At 42.6% G+C, this 20,685-nt stretch overlaps 1 protein-coding gene across 6 annotated transcripts in view; it reads left to right on the forward strand.

Moving 5' to 3' along the window:
* The window catches only part of DAB2IP (DAB2 interacting protein), a 204,240-nt gene that overhangs the window by 27,431 nt on the left and 156,124 nt on the right, over positions 1 to 20,685 (forward strand). For 2 of the 6 annotated variants that reach the window (XM_054174499.1, XM_054174497.1), the window contains exon 1: positions 20,025 to 20,415. The exons of 3 other annotated variants lie outside the window; for them this stretch is intronic. In XM_054174499.1, coding sequence (XP_054030474.1) covers positions 20,274 to 20,415 — 142 coding nt within the window. In that variant the 5' untranslated portion in view covers positions 20,025 to 20,273. Of the gene's footprint in view, positions 1 to 20,024; positions 20,416 to 20,685 lie in introns of those variants that run through there. One more of the 6 variants, XM_054174495.1, reaches the window with a different exon arrangement.

Below are 20,685 nucleotides of genomic sequence, written 5' to 3' on the forward strand. Positions count from 1 at the left end.
TTTGCCTCTTTCTCCCCTGTTTTCTTTCCACATGACAGCAGTACTGCCAAAAGGGCTGGACTGCTGCCCAGGAAGCTTTAAGAACTCTGGTCATGAATTGGTGGAAACCTTGTCAGTTGTGTTTGTAATTCTCTGAAGAAGTTTTGTGTTTTGCTCCTGGTTTTGCTCTTGAATGCAGGTAGCCTACTGTCAGAGCCCTGCCTGAGGTTGGTGGTGGAATAACAAAAATGTGACATGATCTAAAATTTCCTAGAAACTAGGTGCCATTTCTTTATGTCTTGAAGCAAATTTCTGGAGAACTGCCAGGTGAAAACATGTTCATTTATTCTCTGTGCAAAAACCTGCACATTCTGTAAAGATGAGATTCGTGGAGAAGCTGGAACCCTTCTTACTGTAGAGTAGGGAAGGAAAGATTCCCAGCTGTTGTTAATAACAAGCCTTGGATTCTTCTTGTTTGAGCTGGAGCAGAACTGCTTGGAAGTCCCTGGAGAATTCCAGTCCAGCTCTACTCATTTGAAAGATTCAGATCTCAGACTGAAATATTTGTGTGGCTTGACTGAATCTCTAAAACTCAACTACTTTTTATCATAATCCAGTCAGAGAAATGAAATCTGTAGTGCTGTTGGGCCTCAGTTTCAAGTATTTTGATAGGACTATTGTGACTGGAACGAATACCCACTTTGGAAGAGATCTGGAAGAAACCAGTGTGGTGCAGCTGACTTCCAAGAAATAACTAGCAATGGGTTTGAGGTTCCCTTTTAGGTGAAAAAATGGGGAAAAAAGCCAAAAGGCAGCACATTTTCAATGACTCTTTTGAGTAATTAATTCTGTGTTTTATTAGTAACAAAAGCAGGGCCTTTCTGTACAGTGCTGGAGCAGTAGAAGGTGACTCAGCAGAAAGTAAACTCTGGTGGAGCATTACTTTTACAATTTATCACCTGCCTGTAGTGCTCAGTCAGTGTATAATGGAAGTTTATTTGTATTCAGACCAATTATAGACTAAATTCACTTAACAATTACCTCTCAGGCAGGTAACTTCAAAGAATTGATTGTTTTATAAGTAACTGGAAGACTCTCCAGTGTGACATCTCCTCTTTGAGGCAGTCTAAAGGCAAGCTGATTTCTTGGTGATCTGTTTTGACTAAAGTGATTTTACTGAATAAATATATATGCATTAGGGCTTGAATGTGGTGAATCCAACTGCTTGCAGCCATTTTACAGATTTATAATGAATCCAGCTGTTGTTTTATTTTATTTGGGAGATGAAAAATCCATTCTGTTTTGTCTTTGGTAAGGGAAACTTAAGAAACTAGATTATATCAATGTACAGCTTTAAAACTGGTCACAGCTATTGGTAGAAAGTTGGTAGAAATGACAACTGTGTAATCTGCATATTCCAAGGTATTGTAGCAGGAAGTCACTGCTCAAGCAGAAGCTTTTCCTAGCATCTCCTGCATTTTTTTATTTCCCATCTTAGAACCCCAGTAACACTGAATTTCTTTTGGGGTGAGTCTCAGAGCTATGCCGAGCTTGCCAGTGGTGCTTCCCAGGAGCTCTCACAGACCCCTCAATCACTTACATCATGTAGCAGAGCACATGATGCTTCTGTCACCCATTCCCATCATCTCATTTGAAAACTTAAAGCTTCTCCACTGTGTATTTTGTATTTGTTAAATACATTGGTGCTCAGCTGTTCCTTGGTAAACCTTGCAAACTGCAGCTTTCCCCGGTTTCGCTACAAGAACTTTGAGGGCTGCAATGTTGACTTCAACAAGCCACTCCTGATAACCAATCGTCAGCAGACCAAGGTGATATCTACCAGCTGAACACAACAGACTTAACCATAAACACTCCAAACCATTGCTGAACTTTCATGTTCTGAATCTTTTTGCTGGCTTCTACAGGTGCAGAAGGCACTTCAACCTGTGGTGTGTGTCTGCAGCCAGCCTCCATGGGAGCCAACAGGGCGCTAATTGATTATCCAAAATGTGCAGCTTTAAGGATCTTGCAGTTACTGCTCAAGCTCTACTGAGTTACTGCACAGCTTTAGGCAGCAGGGTTTTACTGACTGCAGCAAATAAATTTGCTGTGCTTTATGGAGCAGGAAGAAGCTTGTTTTCTGAATTTTAATCGTCTCAATAAATTGCATTAAGATTGTTTTCTATTACACTCCAGGAAATTAATGTCAGCAATTCAGTTATGGACATTATTGGGAAGGTGTGATGCTCACAGGACAGTTAGACCAAAGTTTTCAGAATTGACTGAGGCAATAATGAGGGCAATAGGAATTGCAGAGAGACAGAGTGCAGCTACCCAGGGATCCTCTGTCAGTCTTTCTACCTACAGGGATGCTGCTGTCCCACTGGAGATGATTTTCAGGTTGTGCTTCAAAGATGTGAGGAAACATGTGTAATGGTGATCAGATGGAGAGATTGTGAAAAGGACATTTTCTTGTCAAACAACAGTTCTGGATCATTGGAGATGAAAACAGGAATTAACAGGCACTGAATTTAGCACTTTCATCCTTCTTTGCTGGATATGATGCATACCTTAATACCGTAAGAAAAGTAATAAAGGAGAAAGACTGTATCTCATGAGGGCGTGCAGTAGGATGCAGTATCCTCTGATAGCAATAAATTAATCAGACGAGCAACATCAACAAAAATATTTTGATTCTGTCTTGGGAGTTTGGTGTTAATGACTACAGCAATGCAGATTAGCAAATTCTACTTGTAACCTCTTCTTGCCCCTGCACTAAGCAAAGGAAAACTCATTCTTTTCATTGAGGAATCGGTTATGCTCTTAGGGTCAAAGTGTGTTCAGTGCATGTTCTCAGCCCTTTCTGAGGCTTATCTTTTGGAGAGCTTTCAGATCTTTATCTGCAAGATTAGACTGTTTTCAAAAAGATATGCCAGGTTGAAGCCTCTTCATTGCTGTATCTCAAAACATTGTATTAGAAAGCTGTAATGATTGATGAGCATTTCTCATTGCAATTACAGATGAGCAACAGCAACCAACAAATCATGCCACAGTGGTGTATGAATTACTGAGATGCTCTCTGTAGTCTGGCCAGCAAATCATTAAATCAAGCGAAGATGAGCAGAGGGCTGCCTGGATGTTCTCGCCTCAGCACAGCAGCTGAGTAAGCTGCTGTTTGTCTAAATCAATCCCTCTTCTGGGAATTCAAACAGCAGAGACGTGAAGCCTGCCTGTAGCCACATAAAAGACACATTATGGCTGCAATTTAGGGGGCTACACCTGAAGCAGTCCTTCGAATCCCTAATCCTGTCAGCTCGAATGGAAGAAAATGGGGAGGCCATACTTAGCTTTACAAAACTTTTCTCTTGACTTTTACTTGAACCCCCAGATTGATGGGAAGTTTATGCACGGTGCATGTTGTAATGGGATTTTACAACACAGATCTTGGCAGATATATTTAATATCTGACAATTAAAATAGCTTGGCTGCTGAACACACTGAAGATTGCCAGATTTTTATAAGATCCTGTAAATTCCTGACCTACATATTCATTGGTGGAGGCAATTCAAGAAGAGGAGGGAAGCATGAACCAAGAATGGAACACCAGACTCCTCACTTCTTACACATTTCCCTTATTTCTTCTGAGTAGTAAGAATCTGAAACATGCAAAATGGGGTTAATAAAATGATTTTGGATGATCTAAGGTCAGCTCACTCTTAAAAGTTGTTCCAATTTCAGTCTTTATGCAATTTACCTTATGCTTGTGGTACCGAATAATGAAAAATCTAAACAAACAGAGCACAAAGCCTCAATCCTGCATGTAAATCTGTGCACATGTGCTGCAAACAAGATAGCACCCATGGACAGATTTGTTTGTGTTGCCATATGAGCCAAATGCTGTGGTTTTGCTTCTTTTAATTATTCAGTCCTGAAAGAATTTACTGTGAAATCCCACCAGGCGGAGATAAGACTAAAAACCTTGTAATCTACAGCTGTACAGGAGGGTCAGTTTATGGCCTGAATGTGCTGGAGAATTCAGATGTGGGGAGAATCCCTCCTTGTGAAATGGGATGAAAACCTTCATTATTTGAGTGCTTTGCAGCATGTAAACTATTTCTGTTTCTGATGAACCTAAAGCCTGGAAAAACCAAATGACTAGATCTAATCCAGATTTGCTATTCTGATGAATATTTTTTCACTCTCAAATTAATTCAGGTTGTCAGATTAATTCAGTCCCAAAATGGCAAGGGCAAGACAAATTAATTAGCTTAAGCTCCCTGAGTTCCAAGGGTTTTGTCTCTGTGTACTCTGCGTGAGGATACGCAGGGCACTGCCTTCAGATGATTAGGCATTCACAGGGGAAGGGTCCCTTCAGCTTGTCACCTGCCCTAAAGCTACTCCCAGCCAAGTGAGGTTGTCAGTGAAAATACTTGAATGCTCCTACAGTTTGGAACTGAAGAGCACATTCCTAGTGCAGTTACACTTAGTAAACTATTCTGTATTCTCCTGAGACTGCTCAGGAATCACAAGAAATACTTTAGAAAACCTATAGAATGTTTAGGTTTAGAGAAAATGGTTGGGTTTGGTCTCATAAAATCAACCAGCCAACGTTTATACAATGTTGGCTTCCATTGTTATCTGGAACTCTTACGTGTCATAACCTTGTTACACATAGGATAGTTATGGTAAATGGGTTTTCTGCAAGGGAATCCCCTGATATTCTAACTGGGCAAATTACTTCTCTGCTGCTATTATGTACAGATTCACCATCAGATGGAGAGTAAAGGCTCTCTCACCTCCTTTAAAAACATCACCAGCCAAAGAGGAGACAACATTTAATTCTTTTTCTTTTTTTTTCAAATGGAAAAGAAAGTCATGTCTTGAGAAGAAGGGAAATCAAATAAAAAATTTAATGCTAGAGAAGAAAGGCAAGAAATGCAGTTGCCATGGTAACCAGAGCATAAGTAGAAACTTTCCAGCAAAGAGCAGAAACTAAAAATGAAAAACCAGAGTGCAGAGACTTGGCAGATAGCCAGCAGCTTCCCCCACCTTCTCATCTCGACTTGGTGAGATTTTCTTAGTCATCTTTGTCACAGTTTGGAAGCATTCAGAGCGGGTCACTCTACTTCACAAGAGTGAGCAAGTGACAACATTGTTTAAGACACAGAAGGCTACACTAAAAACCCCACTGACGAGGGGAAAAATTGTCTGGGAATGAGCACGAGGTCACAGTGGGTTTGGGAGATAACTTAAGAGAGCAGAAACTGCTTTGCCTAATGGGCGTAGAACACTGAGCAACTCCTTCTTGATTCTTCCCTTGTTCAACCCAAAACTCTTAAGTACATCACAGCAGCGAGCTCTCTAACTCTGGGTGAGCTTGAACACTTCCCTGCAGGGAGAACAGATCCCCTAAGGTCTGCTCCAAGTGCTGCTGTGACTCAGACAAGGCTGGTGCACCGTAACTCACATCTCTGGTCCTCTGCTCTCATCTCAGTCACACACTACTCCTCATCAACAGTCTACCCGGGGCACAGGATGTGAAAGCAGAGGCGTGTTTCAGACATTCAGTTCTATCTCAACCTCTGGGATTGTTTGTGGATGGCACCTGCAAGTCAGTTGTGTGCAGTAAAGTAATGCAATCATTGAATTAGCAATTATTAAGTCCGCATATGCTTTTTAGCATACCATGGAGAAAAGCAGGTTGGGAAAGTTACCAGGCAGTGCTATTAAACTTTTGTTATGGCCAGGAAGTGATTCGGGTGAAAGATTTTGAGCGTACCTGGAGCTCTGTGCTGTTACAGATGGAAGTAATGAAACCCAGAGTGTTTGGATTGCATTTAGTCATAACCTTGAAATTAATCACGCATATAAAACTTTTGCTAATTTGACCTTAGACTGCTTGGCATCTTCTATAATTGCCTCTTTTTTCATGAACAAGAAAATGCAGTGCAAGCCAAAAAAACCTCAGCTTTGCCTCAGATACTGCACTGTGAGTTTGGAACCTGCCTGTGTCTCAGTTTAGCACCAACAACAATCACAACAGGGCCTGTGCATATTTAAATCTGCTGCCTTGCCACTGCCTTTACTGCTGAACTGTCCTCCAGCTGTCCCACCTGGCTTGTTTCTTTGCCTTGCATATTCAAGTATTATTCCAAACCAGAAGGTTTGTCCTTCTTAGTCTTGGGTTTGCTTTTTGTTGTTGTTGTTGTTGCTTCTTCCCCAAGTTAGAAGTGCTGAAGCATTGAGTAACTAACTCACTCGGATCCTTCACTGGGGTTTCCAACCAAGTGAAACGCATGCAGCTTTTTCAAATGTTCTTCAGCATCTGTGCATGAAAACGACTGCAGACAGCGACTGCAAAGTGTGACCTTGGATTTATTTTCCTAGCTTATTTTCAATGCCGAAGGCAAAGTTTATTCAGCTAAAATAACAAGTATGAGAGGTCTGGCCATGGCGTTTCAGTTCCTGGTTTCAGAGTCGGGGGGAGAGACAAAACCCGCCCTGTTTTCTAACTCCCCCCAGAAGATTTTTTTAGCAGGAAAACAGATCTTAGGAGGAAACGTAACTGCGTAGGTACTTGGCTAGTGCGGGCGCTGCGGACTCATTTCCGCGGCCAGGACTGGGTTTTTTTCCGGGGCAAGGGTCCGGAAGGGAAGAGCCCAGGGCCAGAGGCCGCCTGCCTGCGGGGGGCAGCAGAGACGTGCGGAGCGCCGGCCCGGGACGGCCCCGGCCCGCTCCTGCCCCCGGCCCGGTCCTGCCCCTACCCCACCCTTTGCACTGACACCAGCCCCTCCCGCGGCTGCGCTCCGGCCCTGCCCCTGCCCGGTCCTTGCACCAGCTCCTGAGCCGCTTTGATCCCTGCACCAGCACTTGCATTGGTCCCGGCTCGGTTTCGGCCCTGCCTGTCACTGCCCAGCCTCGGCAGCTGGGCAGCCATGCCGTTGCCTTTTCTTGCTTGCAGCCGGCGCTTGCCTTAGGGAGGGAAACACGGCAGAGATTTGCTTAGTGGAAACCATAGATGCTGAGGGAATTCACCTGGAAGGGTATCTCTGACCAAGTTAGAGATCGTGCCTTAGGCACTGCGCAGGCTGTTGCCTTATGAAACAACCCGATGTGATGGAGGAAACGCCCCCCAAGGTGTATCCGAAGGGAAGTGTCTGCAGAACGTGAACAGTGTGCCATCAGACACAGAAGTGCTGCCATGGTGCCCAGCGTTCCTGGTGTTTTCAGCTGAAAAGGCTTTCTCACAGCTTCCACGTCTTTCTGTGCTTGGTGTATGAACAAATGTTTCTCCTGTGTGCTCAGCACACACTGAGACCCTGAACCTGTCTTTGTTTTATGTAGCTGCTTTGAAACTATCTAATTTCTGTTGGAATAGTCAAAGTATTGACAGACTCTGAGGGCTTATTTGGTAATGCTCAGAAAAGTTGAGACAAATTGAACAGAGGTGTACAGTTAATGTGTGTAAAGTAAAGCACAGACACCACTGGCAGTGCTTCACAATAGCCCCTATTATGTTGATTTATACACAGCTATGGGTGTTATGGTATGAAGTGTATGAGTGACATGACCCAAACAAAAGAGCACTCCATTTGCTGCCAAGATTAGATTCCAGATGACTCTGACTGTAACAAGATGCCTTCCGTGTAGTATTACCACATACTGTGTGAAGGTAACCATAGGCTACTCTGTGGAATTGCAAAGAATGAGCATTTGGGGAAATTTCTATTCCTGATGTCTGTTTTCAACATTGCTGCTAACTATTTTACCACTTCATCTTTGTCAGTCTTTGCCAGACTGTCTTGTTTAGATGTGAATCTGGAGGAAATCTGTACCTCTGACCCTCAGTGAGTTCTGTTAAGAGCAAAAGTGCTTTTGTGTAATGAGCTACACAGGACCCTCCAAATTCCCTGCAATTCAAGGACTTCTGGAGCCTGCTGTATTTAGCCTAATACACTTAAGTGTGGGGTTCCTGATCTCTGAAACCTTGAAGAAAGGAGAGTCTGGCATTTTGCAAGGCTTATTACTGTTTCTCAACTGCCAAAACAAATACAGTGGCTATAAATGTTCTGTACCCCACTTGGGAATATAGGGGGTTTGCATTTTAGCCTTGAACAGCAAGAATCCCCTAATACTGATGAGCCTGCATGCTCAGCAGCTTTCTGACCAGGGTATAAAGCATGCTTGCTAAGCCTAGGCACCAAGCCTACTGCTGGTGCTTAGTTTTGGGGATCAGTGCTGCCCACACTGTGCTAATGGTGGTATAATCTGTTGCAGAGGTTTCAAAGCTCAGTTTCACAAACAGTAAGGGGTATTTTTTCAGCTAATGACCTGACCTGAGAGGTCCTGCCAGCAAAATACCAATCTCAAGATCTTCCTCAAACATTTATATCATTTGGGGTTGGAACTGAAATTCAGAATGCAAAATACACTCCAGATTCTTTCCTGTTCTCAAGCCCTACACCTTCGATTAACAGTTCTGTGTACATTGCTCTGCCTTCTCCTGTCAAGCTTTTAAATAATCTGTAGGTTTTGGGTGATGTTTACCATATTGTTTCTCTTCCTTCTGCAAGCTGCTCGTGGGAGAAAAAAAAAAAAAGAGAATGCTCATATGTAGTTCATAGTCCAGGATTTAAATCCTGTCCTATTTGTATCATGTGCCAAGTCCATCAAGCCAATAACCTAGCCAGTTAGCTGCTCTGTCACCTCTTAGTGAGCAGCCTATATCGTGAAAGTTACCCTTCCAATTTCAGAGAGATCTTATCTATCCCCTCCTGGCAGTATCAAAACCACATATGATGGTGTCAGTGCTGAAAATGGGCTGCACATAACAGAATTGCTGTCTCTACTAAACTGCTATGTTGCTATTTTTTCTCTTCAAGGGGAATTCCCTTCATCCCCTTTCAGGAGAGCCTGTTAAACTCAGCCAGTACCAAATTCCCAAAATATGTCCTTTAATAGTTTCAGATTTCAGGTCTGTGGCCTCTGACTGTCTTGTTCCTTTAATATGTTCATGACTCCTCTGGGAGAACTAAGCAAGGAATAACAAACAGTTTTCCAAGCCAGGCCTCCTGCTTTAAGGCACTCTGTGTCTTTTTTCCTTCCATATACTTTCTTGCTCATCTCCACAGTCACACTTCTTATGCTTTTCCATTGCCCACACTGAAATTCAGTGTTACCAGGCGTCTGAGAGGAGAGTGCTGCACCTACTGCTTTCGATTTTGCTGGCTAAAAGAGGACAAAGGACTCTTAACATTTCTCTGCAGTCGCCTCTTGGCTTGGCATACTGTTCATTTCAATAATAAAGTGTTTCCTTTCATTCTCAAACAGTCAGGCCCCTGCCAGAGCCATAATTGTTCACAGATGACTCATTTTGGCTGCAGGATCAAAACGAGGGAGAAGTGCTGTTTGCACAGTCTTTGAAATGTACAAGATGGGAAGAGATGTTCATGCTTGATATTTGTACCATATGTTGTTTCTAAGTTTTATTATAGAGCCTTTACATTTCAAAAGAGATTCTAGTCTTGTCCTGGGGATGATTTAGAAAGAAAAAGTTAAGCAGAGTTTTGAGTTAGATGGAGATTAGCAAAGTCTGACCTCATAGTTTGAGCTGTGAAGCAGCAGGCTGCATGGGCTGGGTGGGCAGGCTGATGGGTACAGAGATAGATTTTTCTATCTGTGCATTGCTTAGGTGCTGCAGACTCAGCTGTGATTTTTATCAAGGTCACATTGAACTTCTCATTGCAGAATTTGGTCTGAACACTTGCATTTTGGATTGTGGCTGGTGTTTGCATTTTCTTCTCTGTAATGGAAATCTCAGAGTGCTTCTAATAAACAACCAGAAGTATTGATTGGTTCTTAGCTCTGTTTTTAAAGAATTGGATGTTTGCTTGGGGAGTACCTGTTGTGATGTTCAGCACAGAGGCTAAGAAGAAGTTGTTTTTCAGGGTGGAGAATAAGCATGTGCTCTATCAATTAGGAACTATTATTTGTGTCTCCTGTGAAGATTGATTTGAGGCCACTTAGCTATTTTTAAAAAAAGACCAAACAAGCATCAGAAAACTCTTCCTGCTTTGCATTCCTAGATCATTTTGACTAATGAATTATACAAACCCTACAAACCAGATGTTGCCACATGGATGTACTGGTACCATAAAGATAAGCTGTCGTTGGACAGCCTCTTGTACGGGCTCGAAGGCAAAGGTTAGTCTTGTTAACCAGTAAAAGAGAGTATGGTAGAAGAAATAAAGGATATAAATTCAGTAGGAAGAGTTTTTGCTGTAGCTTTTTACTTCTAAAGATATTAATTCAGTAGGATGAGTTTTTGCTGTAGCTTTTTTCTTCTAAAAATATAATGGGCATATTAGTGGAGTGGGTGTGTATAGGCAGTTGCTCCTGCTAGTGGCAATCTGGATGAAGAAATAGGGAAATAAGCAGAAAAAAAATTCTATTTGAACTGATTAACTGTGATAGAAGAGCATGATGTCATCACTTGGCAGGAATAGCTGTGCCTTGCTAGATGTTTTCTAACATTTTTATTCAGTGTCATTTAGGAGATTATCAACAGGCCTCTGCACGGTGCTTGTGAGGTCACTGACGTACAGACCTAGCAGGGTGATAAATTGTAGGGGTGGATTGTGACTTGGCAGGGAGCTGTGGCCTGGAGATGTTGTGTTCATTGAGGTTCCACACTTAAAAACATCCCATCCCTGCTCTTGCTCTTACGTTGTTTTCCGTATTTCTGTTACTCTAAAGAGGGTCTTCACTTTTGGCAATCAGCTGAACTTGGACAGTAACTTCTCTCAGACCAGCACTGTGATGTTGTGCCAGGAGGAAGACCATAAAAGAAAATAAACCCACCCTCACAGTGGTCTTTAAAAAAATGATTGCAGGATTTCCAGTTGGTTTATAAACCAGTCTTTCAAAACAATGGCTCCATTTTCACTTTCTTAACTTGTTACCACGGTCTTCTTTTGAAATGGATGGTGTTTTCTGTGATACACTGTCATGTAAGTCTGATAAGGGAGATGGCTAAAGAACACAGTTGCCAAAATATTCCTTGGAAGAGTAATCTGATGCCAAAACACAAGTAAAACAGGCAACTATATTTGTAGTGTAGTTTGCAAATTATGTGGCAAGGAAAGGAAGAAAATAATCTGTCACATGAAAAATGAAGTTTGGATTGTGTGCATATAAATCAGTGATCTGCTATGTGACTGTAAGATCGTTATCCGGCACTGAAACATGAATTGGAAGTGTCTAATCTATTAATCAGGGAGCAAGTTTTACATAGCATGTATAATCAAGTAAATCTCTCATTTCACTTGTCAACATAGATGCTGTTTTCAGTGTGATGTTACCATGAGAATAAACACCCCGCGTGTTGAGTCATACTGCTCATGTGTCTCACGTGTCCTTATGCTGCACTTTGGATCCAGCGACACGTCACAGAATGTTAGGTGTTGGAAGGGACCTCTAGAGATCATCCAGTCCAACCCCCTGCCAAAGCAGGATTACCTAGGGCAGGACACACAGGAACACATCCAAGTGGGTTTTGAAAGTCTCCAAAGAAGGAGACACCACAACCTCTCTGGGCATCCTGATCCAGTGCTCCTTCACCTTCAGATGAGCACAGAAGTGTCTGCTTCCCTTGGAGAACACCAGATTCCTCAGATTGGGTAACTGTTGTTTGTGTACAAAGTGAGTTCCCAGGCTGCTCTAACACCTGGAACCCCCTTTTTTTCTCCCTATCTTGAGTTAAACCAGACTGGTCTGCCATGCAGCAAGGACAGTGATACCCTGCAGCAACTTTCAGAAAGGCTGACCTTTTCTTCTTTGACCTTTTAGCACACCACATTGGGAAGCCAGTCTATTAGAACACACCCTATCTAGCTGGGATTTCTGCTAATAATAACCAATAAATGTGGTGTAGGAAGCCAGTGATGCCAAACTTTTATCAGCTTCTTCCCTGCAGCAACACAACAGCAAGTTTATTGCTGAAATACAAAGTAAATATATTTCTGTGAGTTAATTCATTTTGGGTTATGAATATATTGATCAAGATTAATGCAGAATACATGGTTTATTACAAGAATTTATTATTGCATCTAATAATTAGATTCCTGACCTAAAGCTGGTGGTATTTGTAATTTACATTTGCAGATAGGAGCATCTAATTCACGTCTGCAAAGGAGGGAGCAGCATGTGAATGTCATTTCTCTGTTAAGAACTGAGCTCCACATATTAGACACTGGACTTCCCTCTTTATTTCTGACATTCTGTTCTTCCTCAGCAGCACACAGTAGTCTGCCAGCTCCCACTTTCTGCAAGGTTTGTCTGGCAGCACTTGTCTTTGATGGTTTGTCTTCTGCATTAGCTATTGCAATGTTTAAGTCTTCTTTGATCACAAAATTTCATCATCTAGGCTCCCTTTCCCACAAAAGGTTGGACCAGATGATCTTTAGAGGTCTCTTCCAACCTGGGCTATTCTGTGATTCTGTTCTGTGATTCCTGTACTAAACAAGCTGCATGTCTCTGCTCTTTAGTGTGAATAACAGACTGCCCAGGATGGATAGATATCTTCAGAAAGACTAAATGACCAGAGCAAAATTTGGAAGGTGCAAACTTTGGGATGCTGTGGTTGGTTTGATCTCTGGGAAGTGTGTAGCTGTGTATCTTATAAGCTGTCTGGGAGCTTTGCTCTCTTCCACAAGTTTTACTTCAAAGCTGTCTCAGAAACCATTGACTTTTCAGGCAGTTATTCTCCAACCATCTTTTTAATCTTACCCATTGAGCACATATTGAGTGCTCATCGCTCACAGGAAATCTTAAGGCACATGCACACCAGAAAGAAATTGAAGAGATCTCACAGAGCCAACATGCTTCTGGAAGGCAAGGTAGATGAACTATTAAAAATGTGGTTTAAAACAACCAAGATAAGGCTATTTTCTTTTTAAAACAAAACAACCAGTTTTCCTGTGCTGTGCTGGTTTTCTAATGTGCCTCATTCCCCCTCCCCCCCCCCCAAAAAAATTTTCAGTGTGAATTTGCAGGATCTCAAGTATCTTTCAGTTGCTTTTTTTTTTCACAGTAAATAATCCAGTTGACCCATTTTGCCTGTACTAGATAGGGACAAATGTAAAGGCACCTCCATTTGCAATTGAAACAATAATTAAAACATGTTTACAACCCTACTCCCCACCCCCAAATATTCCATTTGAACAAAAGGCTGTTTTAAAAATAGTCAATAAAAAGAACCAAGGAGAAAAAACTGCACTGCTGGGTGGTGAATGCTGGGGTTACTATTAACACAAACCCGGGAAGAAGTTCCCTTCATTGGGTATTATTGGAAATGAAATATTTACAAACAGTTGTATTACAGGGCTGAAGTGAATCAGCTCTGGGCAATCCAGACAACTTTCTTCATTCTCCTGCTGACACAGCTCTCTGGAGTCTCGAGCACTAGGGGCACAGCATTGGGTGTCCACTGCAGAGCTCTAGCGCCAGTGTCATCTGTCGGAGGGAAATCTGTATGGCAAGATTCTTCTGCTGGAAGAAAATGTGTTTGGTTTAGTCTGTCTGGCTCGGTGACCCCTGTAAATAGCAGTGTTAGCTCAACTGTACGCAGAGAACCAGTAAAAGCATTTCAATGAATACATTGAGGTTGGCTGTAAGTTGAGTTCACAGCAGAGAGCCCCATGGGTCAGCTTACAGGGGTCATAGCAGAGAACTGCTTTAATTTTGTCTCGGAGAAGGAAATGGCAGATCTTTGGAAACCCAGAGCTGAAGTTACTCTGTTAATCACTCAATGGATCATTGTTAACATTTTATTTTAGTAATAAGGTTTTTTTGTCAAGAATAATTGAGCTTAAACAAATATTTCCTCCCGGCAGCTACTCCTGGATGACAGATGATGCAAGGAAGTATTGTACAGTTCCCATTTGTATGTGAGGAGCTTTGTTTGGTGTTGTGTTTTGTGTAACATTTTCTTTCTGGTATGGGAATTCTGACCATACAATGGAGATTTTACTCTTGTTGTTTTTTTCCTTCTGGGTTGTTGAAAGCAGCAGGCTGTTTTGAGGCATGGGATGTCAGATTCTGGTAAAAGTTTCTTCTTCTATTTGTTTTGGACTCATATGCTTAACTACTACATTAGTGCTTAATCACTACATTAGTTCTTAATTACTTCATTCCATGTATGGAAATCATATCACAAATCATAAGATAAATTTAAACACAACACATTTCTTTCACATCATTACCAGTCAGGTCACAAGCCAAGTTATCGGAGTATTCTTTATCGTGAGGAATACACGTCAGTAGATTTAGAGTAAGTCAACTGATTTTATTTTGGTCTCCCCCAGCTAGTTAAAAGCAGATTTGAAAAATTTTATGTTCTTTAGCTCTATTGTTCTACTGGGAAGCAGTCAGGAAACGTGCTCTGCTTTGAGGTCAGTCCGTGTGTTTCTTGCAGTGCAGAGTTCATTGCGTGGCGCAGGAAACATCTCCGAAGGGGTTCTCAGACACGCTGACTCTCCTGGCACTGCCGTAACCTGCCCAGGGAATGAGCAGCCCTTCCGACCTGAATCACTCTGGGTGTTTTTCACAAAGCACTACACGTCCCTCAGCACAATGAACAACATGTCAGGCTCCTGTTTGCCTGTTCCACATGGATTTGGAGCTGCTATGTCAGGACAGAATTCCCACTCTCAAGAAGCCGCCTGCTATCTGCGGAAATCAGATGTGGTCCAAAACTCAACTTGTTGATAAACTTGTTGGGAATTAGAGGTAGAGTTCCTAGGCTCTGTGTTTATTTCTTCCTGATTCTTTTTCTGTGTGTGATATTTAACAAGCTCTTTTATTCACATTAAAGAAACCTATTATGACCTGTTCTTAAAATCAAGACATTATTTATTAGAAACAAATAACTGACTTTCAGGCTTAACCTTGAGCACATTCCTTTCATTATATTTTTTTTAACCTGAGTGAAAAAGAGGAAGTTTGTATGCTTTAAGTACATAAAAAAGCTGAAGAAGTATTTGGAAAAGCATCTCTGCTTTGGTGGTTGATAGGCACTGTAGAAAAAAAACCACAAAACTTAATACTCATTAATCCTAAGGAGATTGTCTTGAGAGAGTGAGGAAGCTCCATTATTTCTTGTGCAAGCCCCAGGCTTCCCACCTGACCTCCTATGAACCACTTGGGGCTTCACATCTCCATTCCTGAAGTGGCCATGGTAATTGTTACTGTGGTGTGTGCAATAGTGGGTGCATGTAGTTAGATCACAAGTACTGTGGCCAAGGAGTCACCTCTTAATTAGTGGGGGTGTGCAGATCCCGAACCAACATGACATGGACCTTTTTATGCATCTCTGGGCACCACCATAGTAAATACATCATAAACATAGAGACAGTAAACAACAGTCATTGTATGTAGGGAACACTAACACTAAAAGAATTCATGTCCTCATTTGACACCTACAAGACCCCCTGAACAATTGTTTAATATTAAATTATTCAGAAACACGTTGTTTCTCTTGTCTTTTTCATATGGCATTGCTTTTGCTGCTCATTAATATCATGAACTCTCTCTGTTATGTGTTTTCCATTTCGATTTCATCACTGTACAACCAGCAAGATTATCCCATAGTGTCTTGGTAGCAATGACACCATTCACTAAATGGAGAGCAATGAATTCTATGCTTAAATTTCATGTAAATGTTTATTTCTCATTTTGATCCAAATTTGTGTACCACTTTGTTGTGAGGCTCTCAAAAAGCTGCTACATTCCACCTAAGGCAGTGAGGGAATTAATTTCCCTGTGCATTGTCTTATAATAATCATTGTTTTCCATTAGAATATTAAAAGAAACAGTTTACTTTCAATTGTGTGCATGAAACTTTCCTTTTAGATCTTCAAACAAATATGTCACTGAAGATTGTGCTATGGGTACAGCTGAATTGCAAGTTAAGTTATCCTTACACAAAGGAAATTACCTTCCTCTCTGGCTCTGCATATGAGCTTATGTATCCCTGGTAGCCTTGAGGCAGTAAGCCTGGAAATCTTCCAACTTCATAGCATAGAGAACTGAAGTCTGCGATGGACTTGTAAGCAAATGCAAGCAGGCACATCTTGAGAGTGTCTAGGATCACTGACAAGAAGACTGTTCTATTTCTCTCTTGTTTTAAAAAGCAGATAGTTTGTAGAGATTATGCCCTTATTCCTTTTGCCTCAGCTTGTGAAATGAAATCCAATCATTCTTCAGAGGCAGTCTAGTTACAAGTGACAGGGAAATCTGGATTGCAATTTGGGTTGTGTTTTTTCAACTTCTTGATGATCTGTCTGCAGTTTGTTGACCTAATGCAATTAGAAGTGAAGCTGATCTCCACCACTCCTCTCACCACTGGCCAAGGCAAAACCTCTTCTGGTTGGTTTATTTGCACTTTTGAAAGCCTCTGTTCAGTTCTTTGTGACAACACCAGGGGAAACTGAAATGAGATTGCTAAAGCTGCTGTCTTCCAGGAGATAGTCTGAATTCAGAGGCCATTTTTCATATGTGTGGACAAATTGTACCCTCATACCTGTACCAGTGAGCCCTGCTGAGCATGGAAACTTCACTTTCAGAATAAGGAATTCAAGTTCCTTACCATAAAATCAGAGGGAGTGAAGAGGAATGATTGTTTCCCTCTAAAGCCCTTTGGGAAAGCAAGAGGTTTAATGGTAGGGGCTGCCTTGGGAACGTGCATGCTGCAGTACAGTCATTATTTTCCCAGCACCAAGCAATAAACAAATGATAAAACAGGCAAGTGGGAGCCACTGGGGAGGCCCAACTTCTGTCAGCCTCCCTGCACCAAGCAGCCCTGTTGGAGCTGAGCAAAGCCTCAGGCAAAGCCTGCTCCTTTTGATGTCAGCGCAAACAAGCCAATGTTTGTGTAGCAATCTATCCCAGGACTTACTCTGGTCTAATTTAAAATTTATTCACATGCTGTTAGTTAGTTTTGGTGAAGGAGCAAAATATAGCCAGTTTTAAGGAGGCTTCATGGCAGGATAACAGGAGTGGAGGTCGGGGGATGCCAGGTCAGCTGTGGGTGCTCTGATTTTCCTCTAAAGCCCAACAGGGCATCAAAGTGGGTATTTTACTGAGGTGTTACAGTTTGGTGGATATTTAATTTCACGGGTTTTCAGGTTTGTAGTCAGTGTCAGAGAGGAGGAGTTAACACCCCCCAAATCACTGCTTTGTTTGGCTCCATTTATTCCTCTCTTACTGAGGGATTCAGCAGAGCCCATGACTGAACTCACCCTCCTGCTTTTTGGAGGGAACAGCCGGACTGTGATGTGGTATTTGAGATAGAGATTTTAATGTTGTCAACTTCCCTCCAGAGCAGTTCATATATCTAAGGTTTACAAGAGGTAGATGCTGCTATACACAAAAGAGTGTTTGTATCAGGATGTGGCTTTCAAAAAAAAAAAAAGAAAAAAAAAAAGGGGGGGAAAAAAGAGGGGAAAAAAAAAAAAAAGAACAGTGCTGGATTAATTGGAAAGGTCCAGACCAGTCACATTCCCTCCCAGATGGGCCATTCATTTTGTTGCCTGCTGCTATGTAGCATCTGAACTGAAAGCCTTCAAAAACATTGTGAAGTGAGAGAGACAGAGGCAAGCTGGTGAAACGTGAACAAAACTCCTGGGCATTTATGCTTCCATAGCAAGGCTGCTTTCTCTTGTCATGGTAGTTTATAGTCCCTCATTAACTTCTCCTGCTTTATGGTCACCTGTATGGACGCTTCTGAAGGCCCTTGGTTGATTAAAAATAAAAATCCCTAAACGTGGAACAGATGCTTAAGTACACGTGGGTGAAGCACAGTGACTGCCGGCCTCTGCTCTCCTATCATCCTGATCATTCCCACCTGCCCACAGAGGTTGGGAGAGCAGCAGTGCCTGGGTCTCATCGCATCCCAGGTGGTTGAAGGATGAGTCACCTGGCTCTAGTTAAAGCCAACCCACGTGGACCTTCCACTTTTAGATTTTCTGAATTTGGGTGAGTTTTTTTAATGGTTTTCTTTAAACCTGTATTTCCATCAGTGCCTTTTTTTGCTGTTGGGCATAAGAAAAGGAAAAACACATTAGATTGACTGTTTTAAAGATAATTGTAGCGATAAAAGAATCACCTTAAATGATTCTCTGAGGAACTACCAGCTCACTTATTAGGACAAAAAATTGCAGAGTGACCACTGAATGTTTGGCTTCTTGTCTCCAGCAAATCTTTAACTGAAGGTCAGTGTTTTCAGACTTTCCCTTCTGGATGTTCTCAGCTTTGTTTGTGAATTCAATCAGCTGCACAGGATGAGTGTCTGGTCATCTGGAAAACTATTAAGAGTTGTTCCTGTATTTTTTTGTTGTTTGTTTTTCAATCTACCCAAATATGGGGTTTGGGGTTTTGTGTTTTGGTTTGTTTTTTAAAGTATCCTGGCTAAGAGAAGAGGGCAGATGTGTAGTAACTGAAGCCTTTCCCTTTTTGCCAGGATCTGATGTGGGATTTGGTGACTGTGGGTGCATGGGGAGGAATGTCCCAGAGCGGCAACCCCTCCCCAAGGCAGTGGAGCCTCTGCTGTCCAGCTGGGATCTGCCTCCTTGACCTGAACTTGTCGTTGCCCTCTTGATTGGCTCATTCCTGCGCTGCTGAAAGCTGGCGCTGAATTCCTTATGTCTGGCCTCAAAACCAGGCATGGACTTCCCTGGGTTTGCCTCCTGGAAGGACCTTTCTCAGCTGATAAGCATCCTGGGTTTACTATTCGATATGTAAACAAGGAAATACAGGTTTTGTAGAATTCTGCTGTTTTCCATGACTGCACAAGTTCATGGAATCCTAAAATGAAGGTGGCTGGTAGGGATGGGGCTCCTGTCATGGTGAGGGTGCTGAAGTCTGATGGTTTCTGCCTCTTCTTATTGATGATAGAACACAGTATAATCAGGGGAAGCTTTCAACCTTCCAAAGAAGCTCCTGCTAACTGGAGAACATTGCTCATCCTCAGCCAAGCCTCAAGCCTGCCTAGTTCTGCAGCTTCCCAAGACACTGCAAAGACCGATTTGCACAAACGTCTGGGGAAAATGACAAAACTAGGGTACAATAGGGAGAGGTATTGTGCAAATGTCATTTTGCAGCTCATCCCACTCCGATGAGGGTTTTCTGTTATCTGCCAGCCTGCCAGAAGAAGCGGCAGCGCGTGAAGTTCTTGGCCCCCGCTCTGGTTTTCTGCAGCGTTGTCTGTCGCTCTTCCCTCGGAGTGCTTTTTGTGCCGGCTGGGGAAGGAGCTTGGATGGAAGGTCCTGGACAATTCACTTCTGAGCTGCTAAACTGTAAATGTGGAATGAGATTTTATTTTCTGTCTATTTTATCAATTTTTATCAACTCCCCCCCACCCCCTTTTATTTTCCTCCATGGCTGAAAGTGTTAATTCTGCCCATTGAAATGTAATTTTATTGAGCAATATGAGCCGGAGGCGGAATCTTCGCTGCCATCAGAACCCAAATGGTAAATAGGCTCTTTCTCTAATTTGTGGGATGTGCTATAACTCAGTTTGAATGTTGAAAGGAAATGGGCCTCCAGGGGAGTCTGGAGCTCTGTTCATTCAACTTCTAATTAAAGTTTTCCCCTCTCAAGTTTCACTTTATTTTCCGGGGCTTTTGCTCCATGATGATTATTAACATGTGTCCCATGGCCAGGAAATCATTATACCCTTCCCCAACCCCGTCTTTCATAGATACCTCCTGCTGCAGACCAAGCCGCCTGAAACTTCATCTCCGAAATGATCTGATGGTCAGGGCAGGTAGAAGGGAGCTGGCACCCGAAGGCTGCCCAGACACTTTCAGGCAGCAAGCTGTTGATTTTTTTTCCAGTACGGTTTGATCAGATGCTGCTGTCCGGCAGAGAGGATCCAGTCCAGGATTTCTTCCAGCCTATTCTTCACGTTTCAAGAGCCCAGGCCAACACTGGCTTCCTATTCCAACTCCAGCAGGCTTATCTTTTTTGGGGGCAGGAATTGTTAGTACAGTTTATCTTGCTCGCTGCAAGTGCTCCCTCAGCTGAGACATGCACCCTGGTGCCGCATGCTTTTTTCCCTCCTCTCTCTCTTTTTTATGTTTTCTTCTTGTTGTTTTTGTTTTGAAATGTGTAAAGTGAAGAGTTCCTCTTCCCCCCCTCTCCCTTTCCCTTCCAAAGAACCAACCTCCAGCTAATTAAACGCTGGGACTGTTGCTACCGTGCCAGAGGGGAGAGTGAACCTGTGCCTGCATGTGTGTATGTGTAAAATAGATACAAAAATGTCAATGAACAGCAGGAAAAGTTCTGGGAGACCGTCCTACTACTATCGACTGCTCCGGAGGTCACGACTTCAGAGACAGCGCAGCCGATCCCGGAGCCGGAACAGGCCGCTTAGTAGGGGTAATTGCAACAACAGTTCTCTTTAATTGACAGTGCAAAGGCAGACGTGCCGCTGCTTACAGGTAGCTTCGTTACTGTAGATAAGAATACTTGTAAGTGTGCCTGCTCCCTGTGAGGCGTATCTGAGCTGCACAGAAGGTCAGTTGCTTGTGTAGTGCTGCAGGGAGCGTGGGGAGGGAGAATGCTGAATGTGAAGAGCTCGGCTGGGGGAGTCAGGATGGGGTGCTGTTCCTTGCAGTGGCTCTGACACCTTGTGTAGCTGTGGCTAAT

This window comes from Dryobates pubescens, chromosome 29, assembly GCF_014839835.1.
Source record: "Dryobates pubescens isolate bDryPub1 chromosome 29, bDryPub1.pri, whole genome shotgun sequence".
Classification (NCBI taxonomy): domain Eukaryota; kingdom Metazoa; phylum Chordata; class Aves; order Piciformes; family Picidae; genus Dryobates; species Dryobates pubescens.